The sequence below is a fragment of the Ambystoma mexicanum genome, chromosome 10 (assembly GCF_040938575.1).
Source record: "Ambystoma mexicanum isolate Mex_15411 chromosome 10, UKY_AmexF1_1, whole genome shotgun sequence".
Lineage (NCBI taxonomy): Eukaryota > Metazoa > Chordata > Amphibia > Caudata > Ambystomatidae > Ambystoma > Ambystoma mexicanum.
Window position 1 is genome coordinate 1,104,605,580 of NC_090932.1, and position 16,163 is coordinate 1,104,621,742.

General features: G+C 45.2%; 1 protein-coding gene across 1 annotated transcript in view; it reads right to left on the reverse strand.

Moving 5' to 3' along the window:
• Positions 1–16,163, reverse strand: part of GCK (glucokinase) — a 406,174-nt gene that overhangs the window by 124,863 nt on the left and 265,148 nt on the right. The window contains exons 4-6 of the mRNA XM_069618957.1: positions 12,801–12,920; positions 7,597–7,692; positions 7,346–7,445 (exon numbers count right to left, since the gene is read on the reverse strand). Coding sequence (XP_069475058.1) covers positions 7,346–7,445; positions 7,597–7,692; positions 12,801–12,920 — 316 coding nt within the window. The remainder of the gene's footprint in view (positions 1–7,345; positions 7,446–7,596; positions 7,693–12,800; positions 12,921–16,163) is intronic.

Consider the following 16,163-nt stretch of genomic DNA (forward strand, 5'->3'; position numbering starts at 1 on the left):
GTCTGACAGTGGAACACGTCCAATTGCTTCCATCAGCAAGAGCTTTTGAATTTCCTGAAGCAGGGGCTCTGAGTGCAGCTGAGAGGGTATTCTGTCTTTAGACTGCCTTTCCTGGCTGAAACTTGGTTGCCATCAGCAGAGCCTGTCACCACAGAGCTGCCACCATAGCCATGCCCTGAGCGGCAGTGTTGCGATGATGGTAGGAGGACTCCATCAATTCTTGGGTCATGTAGCCAACCTCGGCCAAACCAGGGTGGAAACCTGCCTAGTATTCTGCTGGAAACAGGGCCACATAGTCCACCAGCTCTTTCCACAACTTTTAAGTAGACTGCTGCCATAACAGCCTCTCCATTAGCCTGCCTACGGGCGAGGGAGGCATTCTGGTGGAACTTATTAGCAGCCAAATCTAAGGCACAGTCCTCCCGCCTCAATGCTGAGGAAGATGAAGAAGTCTGAGCTTTTCTGAACAGGGTAGCCATTGCCATGATAGCTGAATGATGCTGCCCCACCAGGCAATCTTTTTCCCATGTAAGGGAGGGGCGGTCAATCTTTTTGGCCACAGGCGGAACCAACAACAGCTTTTACCGTAGCTTACTTGCCTCACCCACCACATCAGATTGAAGGTGTATGTCTGACTTGTCTGATGATTTTAAAGACAGCACAGATGCCAGGCCCCCTTAATTTACCGGGGGTATTACTAGTACAGGAAACCCTAAATACTCCATTAGGTCTTGAATTCTGTCATGAAAGGCCTTTGCTGACATCAGAACTTCTTCTGTGTCCTCTGTGGAGACAAGTATATCTCCCAGGTGGCAAACCCAGCGGTAGTGGTTGCGGGGGGTGGGGGGGTGGATCTTTGGGCAGAGGAGGCAGCAGCATTGGTGGCAGCTTATGTGTTGGCGACACCAGCAGAGGCATGGGTGGTAAGACTGCAGGTGTTGGTGGTAGTGGTGTCACAGGATCCCCTAGTGGAGGAGTGGAACCTCAGACTCAAAACCTGAGTGATCAACATGCATAGGGGGGACTTTTGATATCAACATATGATGTCCCGCGCTTGTGAGGGGTGTCCACTGTCGGGCGGAGAATTGGAGTAATCCTCTTCTCCAAATAAATATGAGAAGTAAACCGGGTTCTAGGAACCCTGCTCTGCCAAGGGACAGCGCCAAATTGAAAGAATGCTCCACACAAAAGAATGGTGAGAAAAATTAGAGTGTATTCGAAGTGCCCTATTTGAGACACGTGTTTCGGCGATACCTCCGCCTTTTTCAATCAGGGCTAATGGATGTCACTTTAAATGTTATATCTCGTTGGATTTGTTTGTTGCCCTGGTCATGGGTTAAATCCCACCTCGCAAGATGCGAATCCGTCTGTGAATACACTCTAATTTTTCTCACCATTCTTTTGTGTGGAGCATTCTTTCAATTTGGTGCTGTCCCTTGGCGGAGCAGTGTTCCTAGAACCCGGTTTACTTCTCAAAACCTGAGTGGTAGACACTTGAGGGTCACCAGATGAACCAGTATTAGAACTAGGTTGAGGTCGAAACTGGCAACAGCACCTCCCCATGAGGCCTTTGAAGTATTGCCTCATGGTGCTCAAGTGCTTGAGGTCTTGAAACCTCTCAAAGAATCAATCTTCCCTTAAGGCGCTGTCATGGGAAGTGGATCCCAAAGGACCCGAAGAGCATCTAGTGGCCCAGCTGCTGAGGGGTACTGTGACTGATGGAGCTGAGTAGCCCCTAATAGTGGGCGATCGCTCCACGTGAGAAGAAAAGGGAGGAAGTCCCAATGAATGCCAGAGGATCCATGGGCAGAAACCTGTTGGCGTCCCCCGTTTCCGTATCATCTGAAACCGCTGTAGAGATATCTCCTGGTGGATGGTGAGAGTTAGAGCCTGAGACCGTTACCAACAGAAGATGATGTAACATCGTGACCCGCAGCTGAGACTGAAGCGGTTATAGCACGACCTTCAGAAACTTGGTGTACAGACTCCAAAAGGCCCTCAGTGCAGACACCAGTCACAGCCTCCCCAGCGACCTATGGCCAAACTCCAGTAGTCACCTGGTTGGAGTGCCTAAGGAAAAAAGATCCTTGCCTAACTTCTTGGAAGCCTTGAAACGTCTGTGGTGATATGTTGGTCTCATCTTGAAATATCTCCCAGCTTGTCAACCAGTGCTTCAGCCACCTCTGTGAAAGTGCATCACAGAGCGCACAGGTGTGCCAGAGGTGAAGAGGCACTAAGCAATCTAAACAAATGGAATGATGGTTTGCCACTGAGAATGACCTGCAACACCCTGCACATACAGAAAATCCTGCTTTACCGGGCATACAAAGGAAAGAAGCAGAGGTGAGCGGGGGGGGGAAAAGAAAAGAAAGAACAAAAGATATGCCAGGGAAGCAGTGAAATAAAAAAGAGACAGTGTGTCAGGCATCTGACATGAAGAAATTGACTCTGGGGTATGGAGCATGGGGAAGAGTCTATGGTGCAGGTGTGCTATGTGCGTGCAACCCGCCACCTCGTGCAAATTCTTAAAGGGGAAGTGCTCACGGCTGTTCTCAACCTCTGGTCCCTTCCCCACTCAGCGAAACTCCCGTAAGTACGGAGGAAAGGGGACAGGACATAGGAATACGTTAGATAAACAACATATTTAGGAGCGTGAATATAAACAATGACAGGACCATTATCAGGCTACTAAAGAAATTGTGTGGCCAGGAAGTAGATGGCTAGAGGTTGGAAAATATCGTAACATCCGTTGGTATCGGACTGGAAAGCCAAGTTCAAATATGTGTTTCATTGTGAACAAGTAATATTAGGTACATCACATTGTACTTGTCCTTCAATACATTATTCGGGTCTTTGCACCAGTAGTTAGACAGCTGGAGATAATATATAATTGGGATGACGGGATATATTGAATGTGATTCACTTAGCATGACAGTAGCATGTGGAAACTGAGGGTCACTTTGTAAACCCCCTGATTGGTCGAAATGGTGATAAAATAGGTGTTAGTGTTTTTCAACAAGTTTATGGCCGCGTTTACTGATACAGTGGATTTAGCTGGATGTCCAAGGTAGATTGTTAAAATGGAGCTGACTTTGCATGTCTGCTAGCCTTACCAATACTCTTTGAAAGTCAGACAGCATTACCTTCAGTATGAGATCTCCATGGCAGCGGTATTGCAATGGATTCCTATGGAATGCAACGGCAATTGCCATCTATTAAAAGCAAGTTGATTCCATTGGAATCCATTGTAAATGGCTGCCGCAATCATTAATTGTGTCATGCATTTCCGAGTTTCCTCCATCGTAACACAAAAGCTTTTGTTTTGGGGATGAGGAATGTTTAGGGTGTCCTGCTGAGTTGTTCAAGTCATAGTAGTTACTTCTCTATTATACAGCAAATACATCTGGGACTACAGTAGCTTGTATTTTATATTTGTATTTATTTCAGAACAGGATGTTTCGAACAACAATGACTTACAAAGTAGACAATAGCAGGCATCAGAGGCCTTTCTATGCTAAGGTGCCTTTACATAAGAGCGTTGCTGTATTGAATAATGTATGCCGAGTGGGGAAGGGGTAAGAATGAGAACATCAACCAGCGGCGAGGACTGAAAGATATTAAAACATTTTTAATCTTCAGAGCCAGAAGCCAGTATTCACATATTTACAAATTACAGAGTACCCTGAGGGCAGAATACAGGAGAGGGGAGTTTCTCAGTTGGTTTGGATAGGAGGTTGGAAGGGCTTGGGGGGGCTCAACACATTGCTAAAAGGTGGGGCGTGAGCCTTGTTTTAAATAGTTCCATTGAAGATATGACTTTAATGGCTAAGGGTTAGCATTCAAGCCATTTAGCAAGATAATGGTATAAAGAGGTGGGAGAGGATTTGTGAAGATTGTAAAAGGTACATGTCACAAAGTTGAGGACTTTTTTGAGGGGAGCAAAAGAGCAAAGGGGTAGAACAAGCAGTAGGCTCACAGAGTAGTCCAGTGTGCTGAGTGCAAGAGTAGAGATAAGGGTTTTAGGTGAGTGGTGTGTTAGGTGTGGGCAGATTTGTCTAATGTTTAGTGGGTTGAGTATGGCTGCAGTGGCTACGATGATCTGGTAGAGTTTCAGGTCACTGTTCAACCCCACGTTGCCAGCCCTGGTTGAAGGGGTTAGGGGTGAGGAGGTCAGGGGGGAAGGAGATGGGAAAGGGGAGAGTTAAATTGGCATAGAAGGCAGGGATCATCTGTAAAGGGTTTAGCATTAGGTGACGTAGAGCCATCAGGTGGCAAATGGCAATTAGGCAGTTGGTTGTGTGTTCAGATATTTCAGGTTGAAGGAGGGGAAATAAAAAAATATCTGAGTATTGTCAGCAAAGACGTAATAGTTAAGTCAAATGAGGACATTCGTTTTCTGAGCAAGGAGGTATATAGTGTGAAGAGGAGTGGGCCCAGGACTGAGCTTTGGGGGACACACACAGGGCATTTTTTTGGATGTGGTGCTGAAGTCTCATGAGATGGACAATGAGCGGTCAGAGAGATAGGAGGACACCCAGTTGAGCGCTGGGTCCTTGAAGCTAGGAAGGGAAACAGTTTGAAGGAGTGTGAGCTGATCCACAGTGTCAAAGGCAGCTGAAAGTCCTAGAAGAATGAGAATGTTGGAGTTTGGGAGTGGTGGGCAACGGTACAAGTAAATAATGCAATGATGGATATACAAAAAAAAATGCCTGTTCAAATGTTAAGACTCAGAGAAAAGAAACTGAAAATGGCCCTTAGACGAGTCCGGAAAATGTGATAAGTGGAAGAAGAGCAGAAAGCAAGAGGTAGGGAGTTCCAATGAAAGGGGGGAGTAAAGACAATGAATACAAACGAGAGGCCGCACATGGGGGCTTAGGAACAACAAGATGGAACCACAAGATGGAACCTAGACTGGGAACGAAGAGGACGAGCAGGGGATGAGAAGGAGACTAGAGAGGAAAAGTATGACGGGGCAAGCCCATGAAGACATTTAAAACAATGGACATATAATTAAGCAGGAGCCGAGATTCAAAGGGTAAAATAGAAGTAGATAACAAGGAATTAGAAATAGAAGCACGAGGAGGAAGACAGAAGAGAAGACGAATAGCAGAGTTTTAGATAGATCGAAGAGGGGTAAGGCATGAATCAGGAAGACCAATTAAAAGAGCAGAACAATAGTCGATCCTAAAAAAGATGAAGCAGAAATAAGAATGTGAAAGGAAAGGCAAAGACGAGCCCGACAAAGGTTGAAGAGAAGAAAACGATAGCTGCATTCAATAAGTCAGATATGGGAGGAAAAGGAAAGAGAAGAACCAAAGAGTACACCAAGATTACGAGAACAGGTAGAGAAGGAAAGCTCAGAATGGGGGAAAGAGAGGAAAAAGGGTGGAGGAGGTGAGGGAGAGGGCAGAGGAAAGAAAGAAACCTATGTTTTAGAAAGGTTTACATTAAGAAAATGAGAAGGAATCCAGAACCAGATGGCAGAGAGACAGATAGAAACTTGACAATGAAGAGCATCAGAGAATTCAGAGAAAGACAAAAAGATTTGGGAATCGTCGGCATAGAAATGAAAGGATATATTAAAATATGAAATAAGTGAGGAAAGAGGAATACTATAATTGGAGAATAGGAGGAGGCCAAGGACAGATCCCTGGGGGACGTCGTATAAAAGAGGGCAGGGGGAAGGAAGAAATACATCCTGCCCTGGACATTGAGTAAGAACGACCTGAGAGATAGGAATCGAACCAGGTAAGAACAGGACCAGAGATTCCAAGGGAGGAGAGAGTGGTGAGAAGAGTGGGGTGGTCGATGGTGTCAAAGGCCACAGAAAGGTCAAGTAGAAGCAAGTTATGCAGCAGCTATAATGGAAGTCAATGCTGTCTGGATAAAGGTATTGGGCAAAGCCACTGTTGGGATGGTATGTTGTAGGATCCGAGCCTTGAATTCGCATGATCTTAGAAGCGCAAATGAAAGCGTGTCTTAATGTTCTCTCTCTTAATGGCAGGTGTAAGTGCTAGGCACTTGGCTATATTCAATCCCTAGATTTAATATAGCTAAGATAGATAGAGGATTCTCAAACATTCACTGTAAAATGATGGTTTTGCTCAATGTATTGCCAGTCCCTGGAGATCCAGGCACAGGATGTGTTCCTCTTTTAAGAGAGATACATTTTGTATAGAAATATTTTGGCAGCAGTGAATGTATTTTCTATCAATCTGATACTTGTGAGCTAATGAAGATGAAGTTCAAATGTATTCAAAGTGCTGTTTTTAACGCAGTAATCCAAATGCAAACTTTGAAATGGAAATGCATTAAGAATATGTTCCTCGTCTGTGAGCTGTCTGACAATACTTAGTTTGAGCCAACAGCGATCTGTCGCCACTTGAAAATAACAGATGTTTGGCAGCCCCCATTAACACTAAATGTACCCTGTCACCCGCTAGCCATTCATCAGCGGTTGCTTCTCCCCACGTTAATGGAGACCACGCCACAATACAAATACTATTTATAGTAATCACTTAAACGTAAGCAGCAGAACACTCTCTCTCGCTTTCTCTTTCTGTCTCCCCCTCTCGCACTCTTTCTCCCTCTCTCTCTCCCCTCTCTCTGTCTCTCCCAATCTCTCTCCCTCACCCCCTCTCTCGCTCCCTCAGCCAGTCTCTCTCTCTCTCTCTGCCATGCCCCTCTTCCTCTCTCTTTCTGTCTCCCTCTCTCTCGTGAACATCTCAGATAAACACCAACTGAAGATGCTAACGAGAGCCGTTGGGAAAGTCGCTGAGCCTGACTGTATGCATTTGTAACCAATCTACGTTTTGTGGTAGAAAAGAAAAGCATTATGTAACACAAGCAAACTTGTTTTTCAAGCTTAAACCTCTTGAAAGCAGTATCTTGCGTTGCAATATACAGAATGTTGCGCTCGTGGAGTTTTCCATAGCAATGTGCCTTTAATAGCAGAAATTCATCCCTGAAAAAGTTTCTTCTTTTACTAAATGACTGTCTCTTTATTAGAGTGAGAAGCAAAATGGCTGCCTGTTCACAATTGTCACCTCTGCCCTGGTAATGGTTAATCATTTGTTGACCCTAATGCAGAACTTGTTTGCTTAGCTTTTTCCTCACATCCAATAACACTCGAATCCTTCATTTGCAGATTGTATTGAGGCAATGAAGGGTGGAAAACATAGGCAAGGATGGGGAAGTGGCTCGTCTGTTACTCCCCCTATCTTTGTTTGCCTCCCAGTCATTGAAAGCTAGCAGAGCAAGCTGCAATAATGTAGTAAAGGTGTTGGGGGGTGGGGGCGAGTAGACTGGGGAGAAGGTGATGAAGGAAATAGGCATTGGTACTCACCAACTATCATGCCCACTTCACACATGTGATCCTCGTAATAGCAGGAGATCATTGTGGCGACGGTATCGTTGACCATGGCAACCACGTCCATCTCAAAATCCTGCCGGCGGTCACAGGTCGGTGGAAAGAGGTGGCAAAGCAGAAACAAAAGAAATATGATTTTAGAAAAATAAACTACAAACAGCCCCATTCGTCCCAAAGCAAGTTAAAGAAATTGAAGAAGCCTCTCCCCACATCAAATCCCCACTTACCCCTCTCCTCTTAATGGCATCTCTCAGAAGTCCCACAATGTTGTTGCCTTCAGCCCCCGAGGCTGTGAAGCCTTTGGTCCAGTTCAGGAGGATTCCCTGTGAGAAGGACGACAGTGAAAGCATTAGAGGACCTTGAGCCTCATTACAAATTTGGTGATAATTCAGCAGTAAATCTGCAGAATTACTGCCAAACTCAATTACTGTTACCGGCACGTGGTGCTATGAATTTACCACAGGATTACAAGTGATGGTCAGACAGTGTCCATAGGACTCCATTTGGGGTTTATGGTGGATTTACCATTCTGTAAATCGGCATAAATTATAATTCATCAGCACCGGAAAAAGGGCAGTAATTCCGTTACCACCCAAAAAGTGATGGTAATGGAATTACCACCACTTTATCCCCCAAAACTGCCAAACTTGAGGCTCCTTGTCCTAATGTAGACTTTCCTTTTTTGAAAAAGTGTTTTTTGTGGATGATTTAGAGCTGAGTTGACGAATGATGACTGTGAGCCATTACTCCTCCACCAGTGTCAGCCAGCACTATTTATCTGGATTTCAGCTGACTATGGTATGCACCCTTCTTGACACTGTAGAGTCTGGAGGTAAGGGATTACTCTTCAAGGAAGAAGGAAGTAGTAAAAAGTAAAATAGCCCTACCTGCTTTAGTATTCCTTATACAATTCATCTACTGGATGTGAGGAATTGCTGATTTTTATGCCTGGTCTGTACCTATGTTTAAGGCCTAAAACACCCATTCGGACTCAGGCTAAGTGCCCAGCAGCAAACTAATTTCGCATAGCACTTGTAACAATCACCGAATGAGGTAGACATCAGGCTTGTAGTAGAGTTAGACTCATGGATTTTATGTATTTATTTATTTGGTGCTTTAAAAGATACAGGGCCTCATTACACAGTAGGTGGTGGACCAAGGTGCTATTAGCACCTTGGTCCATGCCGGTAAATTACCGGCACCGCCTTGGCGGAAAGGGGAATTACCGCCCTACTCCAAGGTTGGTGGGGCGGTAATTCCCCCTTCCACCATTGCCCTTTCCCATTCCCATTTTTGCCCCATAGGGCATAATGGGAATGGGGAAGGTGCTAATTACGGTACAGCAAATTTGCAGTGCCGTAATTAGCACCAAGGTCCCTTTGCGGGTTGGGTTTTAACGCCTGCAAAAAGCAGGCGTTAAATTCCCCAACCCGCAAAGGGACCTCGTAGTACGGCGGTAAGGGTTAACGGTCACCGTTACCATTAACGGTGACCGTTAACCCTTACCGCCATCCGTGTAATGAGGCCCACAGACTCGTTGGAGGCTCCGCTTCACAGCATTTGGGAGAGCATAACCTGCATAGGTACAACACATGGGTAGGACATGAGAGCAAGGATTAGACACCGTGGGATGGAGTTACTAGCACAAGTAGTTTGCTTTAGTACAGTAGTATTAGAGATCTGCATTGGTGGGGTGGATTTCACAATGCGGGTGATGCTTTGGCTACAGCAATGTGCGTTACAGGAGTCTGGTGCCTTTTGGGGTATAGACATTACAATAAATCATAAACAGGCAGGGAAAGGAACATTCCTAGTAACATTTCAAAGGCCCAACAGAGTTGGATTCTAATAACAGGCCATGGCTAGGTACGTCCCTAGTTTGGGAGTGATAATAGTTCCAGGTAATTGTAGCAGAATTATGAGTAAAAGTTAGGAAGGGAGTGAAAATAGCTACACAGTTCATGTGTGTGAATATGTCCACATTAGGAATTTTGTTAATAGAGCCAGTGTTTCCAGTTCATTTTGAAACTCTTGAGGTTGTATTCGGTTTTTAGGGGTAAAGGGAAATTGTTCCATAGTGTTGGCCCCTAACTTTGGTAGTTTAGGGAGAGCGTCAAGAACCTGGCATCAGCCTATTTCCCTAACCATCTGCCGACACACACGGTTTGGGAAAAAGCATTGGGCTCAGGTGGATTTTTGGACCCAGGGTAATTCTGGGGAAGATGAAACAAGGATTGGGATGACTAATTAGCCAAAGGCAGAGTGTAGGATGACAAAAAGACTGACTGGACTGAAGGTCCACATACTTGACAGTGAAGATGTGTCCTCCACCAACCTCTAATAACCACCCCAATTTTCTCTCAAACAAATCATAGCAAATGTACATTTGTAAATATGCAACAAACAACCCCTGGTTCAATGCCGAGGTATACAGAATATTTATGTATATTCTTAGATCATCACATAGCCAGATTACAGCCTGTCTCTCTCCCGTCCAGACCTGGATGTTTTCCGACAACAACCTGTGCCTCAGTGCCTCGAAGACTGAAATCATCTTTCTGGGTGCGACGGAAGGTCATCTCTGAGGGTGAAGTAGATGTGGAGAATTCTGTTTCTGAAAGTGGGACCTGCTAATCGGACCCCATTTTTATAATGATCCATGGCAAAAAGCATAATGCAGACCGTCTCTTGACATCCCCAGCAGTGGGAGCAGGGCAGGTTCAAAGGTCATGTGCATTCCTAGGCACAGCTGCTGGAACACAAAGTTCCACAGGCAGAGGTGGCTTTAGCCTGCACCTCTGATTCAAACTATCATAATTGTGTAACCCAGACAGCGTGGTGGCAGTTATTAATATCTAAAAATAAGGCATGACTGTTTTTGACATGGCGGCTACTGATATTACACAATTATACAGCCACAAGCATTGAGTGTAATATTATTTTTAGTTTGGTGAGTAGTGACCCATGCATGACATTGCATGGTGTGTATTAGCCATCTGACCTGGTTGTATCCATAACATCCATGTGGGGTGCAGTACAGGAAGCTTCTCTTTGATCCCGCTAAGGAGAGTCAACACCTTCTTCCAGGAGACAGGAACCCTCTCTGGGAGGTCTTCCGGGAACCAGTGTTTCAAACACAGCCCTGTCATGGCAATGGCCATCTCACACCATAGTTCTAATGAATGAAGACCACTCCTGACTCGATCCTGGCTGGGTGCCCGAAAGTTCCCAGACTCCTGGTTTGACACTGAAAAGCCGGGCTCGGTACTGTTGTGCCCAAAGGCAAGACATAATATATTTGAAAAGGCAATGTCCCCCTGGTCTGCCTTAAAGGATGCTACTGACTTTTAAGCCCCCTTCTTTACCTTTTGGAAGAAATAGGCATACACTTTCACATTTTGCTGCTAGCATCTTTGCCCGAGGACCCCTGTTTACAAACCCAGAGTGCCCCTTCATTTTTAATTCTGCTTTCTCTGTTTTTCCCTTACAGTAGTTTTTTATTAGCTATGTGCCTTTTTGTTAGCTTAAAGATCCTATTTGCATTGAGCCTTGGTGGAACATTCTTTTATTTTGGTATCACCGCACTATTTCTATTTAAATTTGTACCAGCTCACACCGCTCGTGGAGAGTATGGCCTGCCTTATGCCTATATTACCAAAAGCAGCGAAAGAGGTATGCTCGACATTCTGTACCTTTTTTGCCTTTATAATTGGGATCACTGCTGATTTAGTAGTAATGTGGGTGTGCCACTACTCATTCCTGTCCTCCTGCAGAGCAGTAGTCATTTCATCACAGTTGGCTCCTCTATTTCCTTCTCCTTACCATCTCCCTTGCCCACATCTTTGGGCCCTCCTCCTACCCTGGTTCGTCTCCCTTGCCCACATCCTTGTGCCCTCCTCCTACCATGGTTCCTTCATCTAATAACTTAGGTTTTATGTTTGATACTTCTCTCTCATTTGCTACACAGATCCTAGAGCTCTGCAGGAACATTTTGCCCTTCCTCAATTCTCTAATACAGTGGAAGTGCCCGAGGCTTTAATTGTGATACTGGACTACTGCAATGGTCTATATCTCTGCCTCCCTAAATCCTTACATTTTATGCTTCAAGTCCTGCAGAACAATGCAACTAGATTCATCCTTGGGCTGAGACCTAATGACAACATCACCCCATCCTAAACTTTCCACATTGGCTCCCTGTTTATGCTAGAGTTTCCTTCAAAGCCCTCTGTATCATTCACTGGACCTACTGTGGTTTGGGACCTGGATACATCCAGAACAAGGTGTCTAGATACTGCTCACCAAGGACCTTAAGACCTATTTTTACTAGTGTTCTCATTGTCTACTGCCCTAAGAAGAAACAACTTACTGGAAGTTCCCTAAGGGAAGGACAGGCGCTTCCCTGGAACAACTGACCTCTTGCTCCTGCTCTGAGGGAAGAAGAAAACCATCCTTGTTTTAGGAAACAACTGAAGACTTTTCTTTTAAAATAACAATTTAACCCTTAGATCTGCTGCTGTGTGTGCTTGGTTTGCCACTCTCCCATGCTTTGATGTGTTCATTCTCTACTCTACAATGGACTTGGCCTCTACACGCTTAGACTTTTAGCTGATCTTTGGCGCCAGCTTACTGTTATCTGTCATGCCTCCTGGACCTCGTCTGTCTTCCCCTTTTCCCCCTGCGCGCTCCTTTTGAGTTGTACCTTGCACTTGTACAATGCTCCCTGTACCTGCATGCACTTGAACTTGTGCCTGCCTGTTTGCACTTTCTTCTGTTGTAGTAGTACCTTTGTGTACCTGCACTCTATGTATATTTGGGCTATGTGAGTTCCCCAACACTTACCTGCTTGCCCTGCTCCCTTGCACTTAACTGATCTGAATGTGGCCAAGCTTTGAAGATCAGTTTTCTGGACTTCCCACTTACCACTTGTGCCACCACAAAGTGACTGCATTTTACAGAGGGTGCCTTACAAATCAGCTATAGATATATCACTAAATAAATAAATTATTGTGTCCCCTCTCCATGTTTACTCACCCTACCCTCTCACTACCCAGTTTATGACCACACATATACTGATTGTTTCTCTGTAAAGGCACCTCAAAATAAAACTGCTTCTGCTACTGGTTGATACTTTCTTCTAGAAGTGAAAACCCTGCTAGTAAAGAAATACAAGTATAACTTTGGGAGAGAAGAAACAAGAATGGAGTTGGAATGTGTATGCCATGCCGCCTGTGGGTAGGATGACGGCTGGACTGGCATGTGGTGCCCTAGTGACTGTGGGCAAGATGACATGATCAGTGGAATAGCTTAGCAGTCCCTGGTAACTCAGTGTTGGTTGACACAACATTCTCCACACTCACATTGTAGAGAACCAGTGTATTGATCATGTATTGTGGTGCAGATAGATTAATAAGCATGTCCCTGCCATCCTCACCTTATCAATGTCCTCGTGCCGCACGGGGAATGAGAATGTAAAGCCAAGAGGCAGCTTCTTGTGCTTCATGTTATGCTTATCCAGGTAGTCAGAGATGCATTCTGCAATGTAATCAAAGAGCTGGGGAACAGAAAGCATCCATTATTTGTAAGTAAATGTGTTCACCATAATGGGTACACTGCATCTCACATGCACGCACACACACACATACACACACATCTCCCCAACTCCCATCTTGGTGGAAATGTCTATATAAAGTCCTTAACACCCTATCAGAGGTCTATCATACGTTATGTGATTTTTTCTATATATAAGTAGTGCTCGTCTGTCTGGGCAACAAATGTTTTATGACAAATGTAGGTAACAAGTTTTCAAATTGTGACTAATTGTCATCATATTCAAGACTTCATTCAAAGACACAATCATGGACTCCTGGTAATGGATGGTGATTCCTAGGATGACATATTTTGGGATGGATCGGCATATGGGCAGGAGCTGGTACATGCAGTGGAAACCACTTGGAGATTTCTGAGAGGTTCTGGCACACAGGATCTGTAGGAATTGCACAACCCAGGCCATGTTGAATACTCCTTTTCTGTAGTACATATATGGCTTTTAACTGTAGCATGTCTTTGCAGCGCCACCTTTGTGGAGTAGTTACTTACCGCAATGCATTTGCATTGACTGTGTAGGCTGGGGCTCGGGAGGCAGGAAGAGAGTGGGTGGGAGTGGGCAGGTAGGCAGGTGGTGGGCAGGGGGTGTGGATAGTGGGCATAGCAGGGCACGACCCGGAAGGGATATTATGCCGAAGAAGCAATTTCTGAGCGTTAAGTGGGGGAGCATGATAAGGACAGGGGTGGTTGACAAGGGCAGAAGCCCCCTTTGTGGGTCCATAAGCAGGGGGTGGAGGTTGAAGCGTCGACTGCCCTTCCAAGACACTCATCGGTTTAGGACAGGGGGCCCGCAACGAAGGAAAGAGCTCAAAAGTATTTGCTCCATGGTAAAGACCTGCATATGAAATACTTCAGATTAGGGACATGGAACTCTTTCAACATTTGATTATTTCATCACCAAGGCATGTTTAAGCCTTAGGGGCAAGAATGGTAAGGGTTTTGGCAAGAGGCCTTTCAGATCATTCCCATCTGCTCATTGAATTAGGTAGGGTGGGAGGGAGTGCCTGGAGGTCATGGAGTTCATATGTGATATAGCCTGTCTGATCCAAACCTTGTTAGAACTTTAGGAACTGTGACAGAAGAATGCTTTGATGATAATGAGGGATTGGTGGAAAGTTAAGGAACCCCTTTGGAGGTTTCGAAGGCAGTGGCTAAGAGTCAGATGATGTAATTCCTGATGCCCAGCATGGTGCTTCAGGTCTGCCTCTTTTATGAGATGGAGGAGGCTCTACAGGAGGTAGAATTGGCACATTTAGTATTCACTCAACCTGATAATGAGTATCTTTACATAGGTGGTTTAGCAGGCGATGACAACTTCCTCTAGAAATGCCTTTCTTGCTTAGGTCAGCAGTAGGGTGTGTTTCAAGGGAGCAATACTGTAATTTGGAAAAGGATTCAATTTGTAGCGGGTGGGTTTGCTGACTTTTATGGGAGGGTGCATACCTTTAGGTAAAGGATTCCTGAGAGGGATAGCAAGGTCTTTCTTGATGGTTTGCCAGCACAGGAAAATAATTGTTGGAGGAGATATCACTTGGGAGGAGGTAAAGAAAACCTTAACCACCTGCAGAACCAGAAAGGCTGCTACGAAAGGTCTCCCAATCAAGTATTTCAAGGCAATGTGTACCCATCTATATTAAAAAGTGCTCGCCCATTTTTACTAGCTGTCAGGGGAAGGGGTAAATAAAGGGTGATTTGAGTAAGGCTCAAATTGCAATTATATTTAAGAAATGTTAACTTCTTGACCATTGTGATTCATATTGGCCAATCTGGCTGCTAAACGCGGATGCCAAAATACTGGATAGCAGACTTCTGTCATTGTTGGAAAAGCTAATCCATAAGGATCAATATAACTTTATACCATAGAGGGCCATGGGCCTCATTACGACCCAGGCGGTAAGTTACCGCCTGGGCCGTGACTTTACCACCATGGCGTAACTACGTTTACGCCATGGTGGTTGGCGGACTTACCGCCCCATTCCGACCTTGGCGGGGCGGTAAGTCCCCAATCCCCATTTACCCTTCCCCATTCCCATTTTTGCCCCATAGGGTATAATGGGAGTGGGGAAGGCGTTAATTACGCCACCGTAAATTACGGTGGCGTAATTAACTCCATGGTCCCTTAGCGCCATGGATTTTAACACCTGCTAAAAGCAGGTGTTAAAAGCGCCATGGCGCTAAGGGACCTCGTACTCAGGCGGTAAGGGTCGGCGCTGTTAACGCTGCCGTTAACCCCTTACCGCCTGGGTCGTAATGAGGCCCATTGTGATTTAAGCACCATTAAAGTCGCAAACTGAGATGAAAAGTGGATGAGGTTAAAAAGGCTTTTGACCCCCTGGTTTGAAGGCACTTGTCTGCGGACTTCAGGCAGCAGAATAGCTCATGTTGTATATCAACCCAATTCCTAAAATATGTGGTAATAGCTGTTTTGTCAGAGAGTTTCCGGTGGGCAGGACAACTGAAAGGGATATTTCCTGCCACCCGCTGGCTGTTAATTTCAGTAGTTGCATGGATACTGTGGCCGCACTATCCTACCAGCAGCTCTTGGTTTGCACTGCTGAGGGACCATGTGCCACCAACTCTTCCTGCACTGCTTTCTGCTCTAGATCCTGTCCCTTGCAGACATTGTTCTGCCATTGTTTTCATCTTCCTTGACTTCTGGTGCTCCTCCTTTTGAGCACCACACAGTCATACTCTTCATCAGAGGTAAAAAGGTGATACAGGATTGGGAAGGCTGTACCTTTGTGCCACTACAAAAGGCAACAAAAGTTCATTTCAAAACATCAAGTTGAAGGTGAATGCCTATTTTTTCATTCTTCCGTAACAGCCCAACTGCTATATTCCCTTTCTCAAACAGTTCTTAAATCTACAAATCCATAACTTATCCCTAGCACGAACTCACGGAAGGGGTTAAACATATATTGTAGACTTGCATCCTCTGCATCTTCCTCATCTGCGAGGTGAAGACCACTCTTTGGCGATTTAGGAGGTGGTGAGAGAATGTATGCCTAGCTGAGGGTGTAAAATACAAATGGAGGATCCTGGGATTATTGTACTGTGGTGTGAAGTTCCGAGTATGACCACTACATCTAGACAACCAAAACCATAGAAAGGAACTCGCAGATAGGTTATGACTTGAGCCGAGCTGACCAATCTACAGTTTTTGCACTCTGAAGACACAAGAACAGAAGTT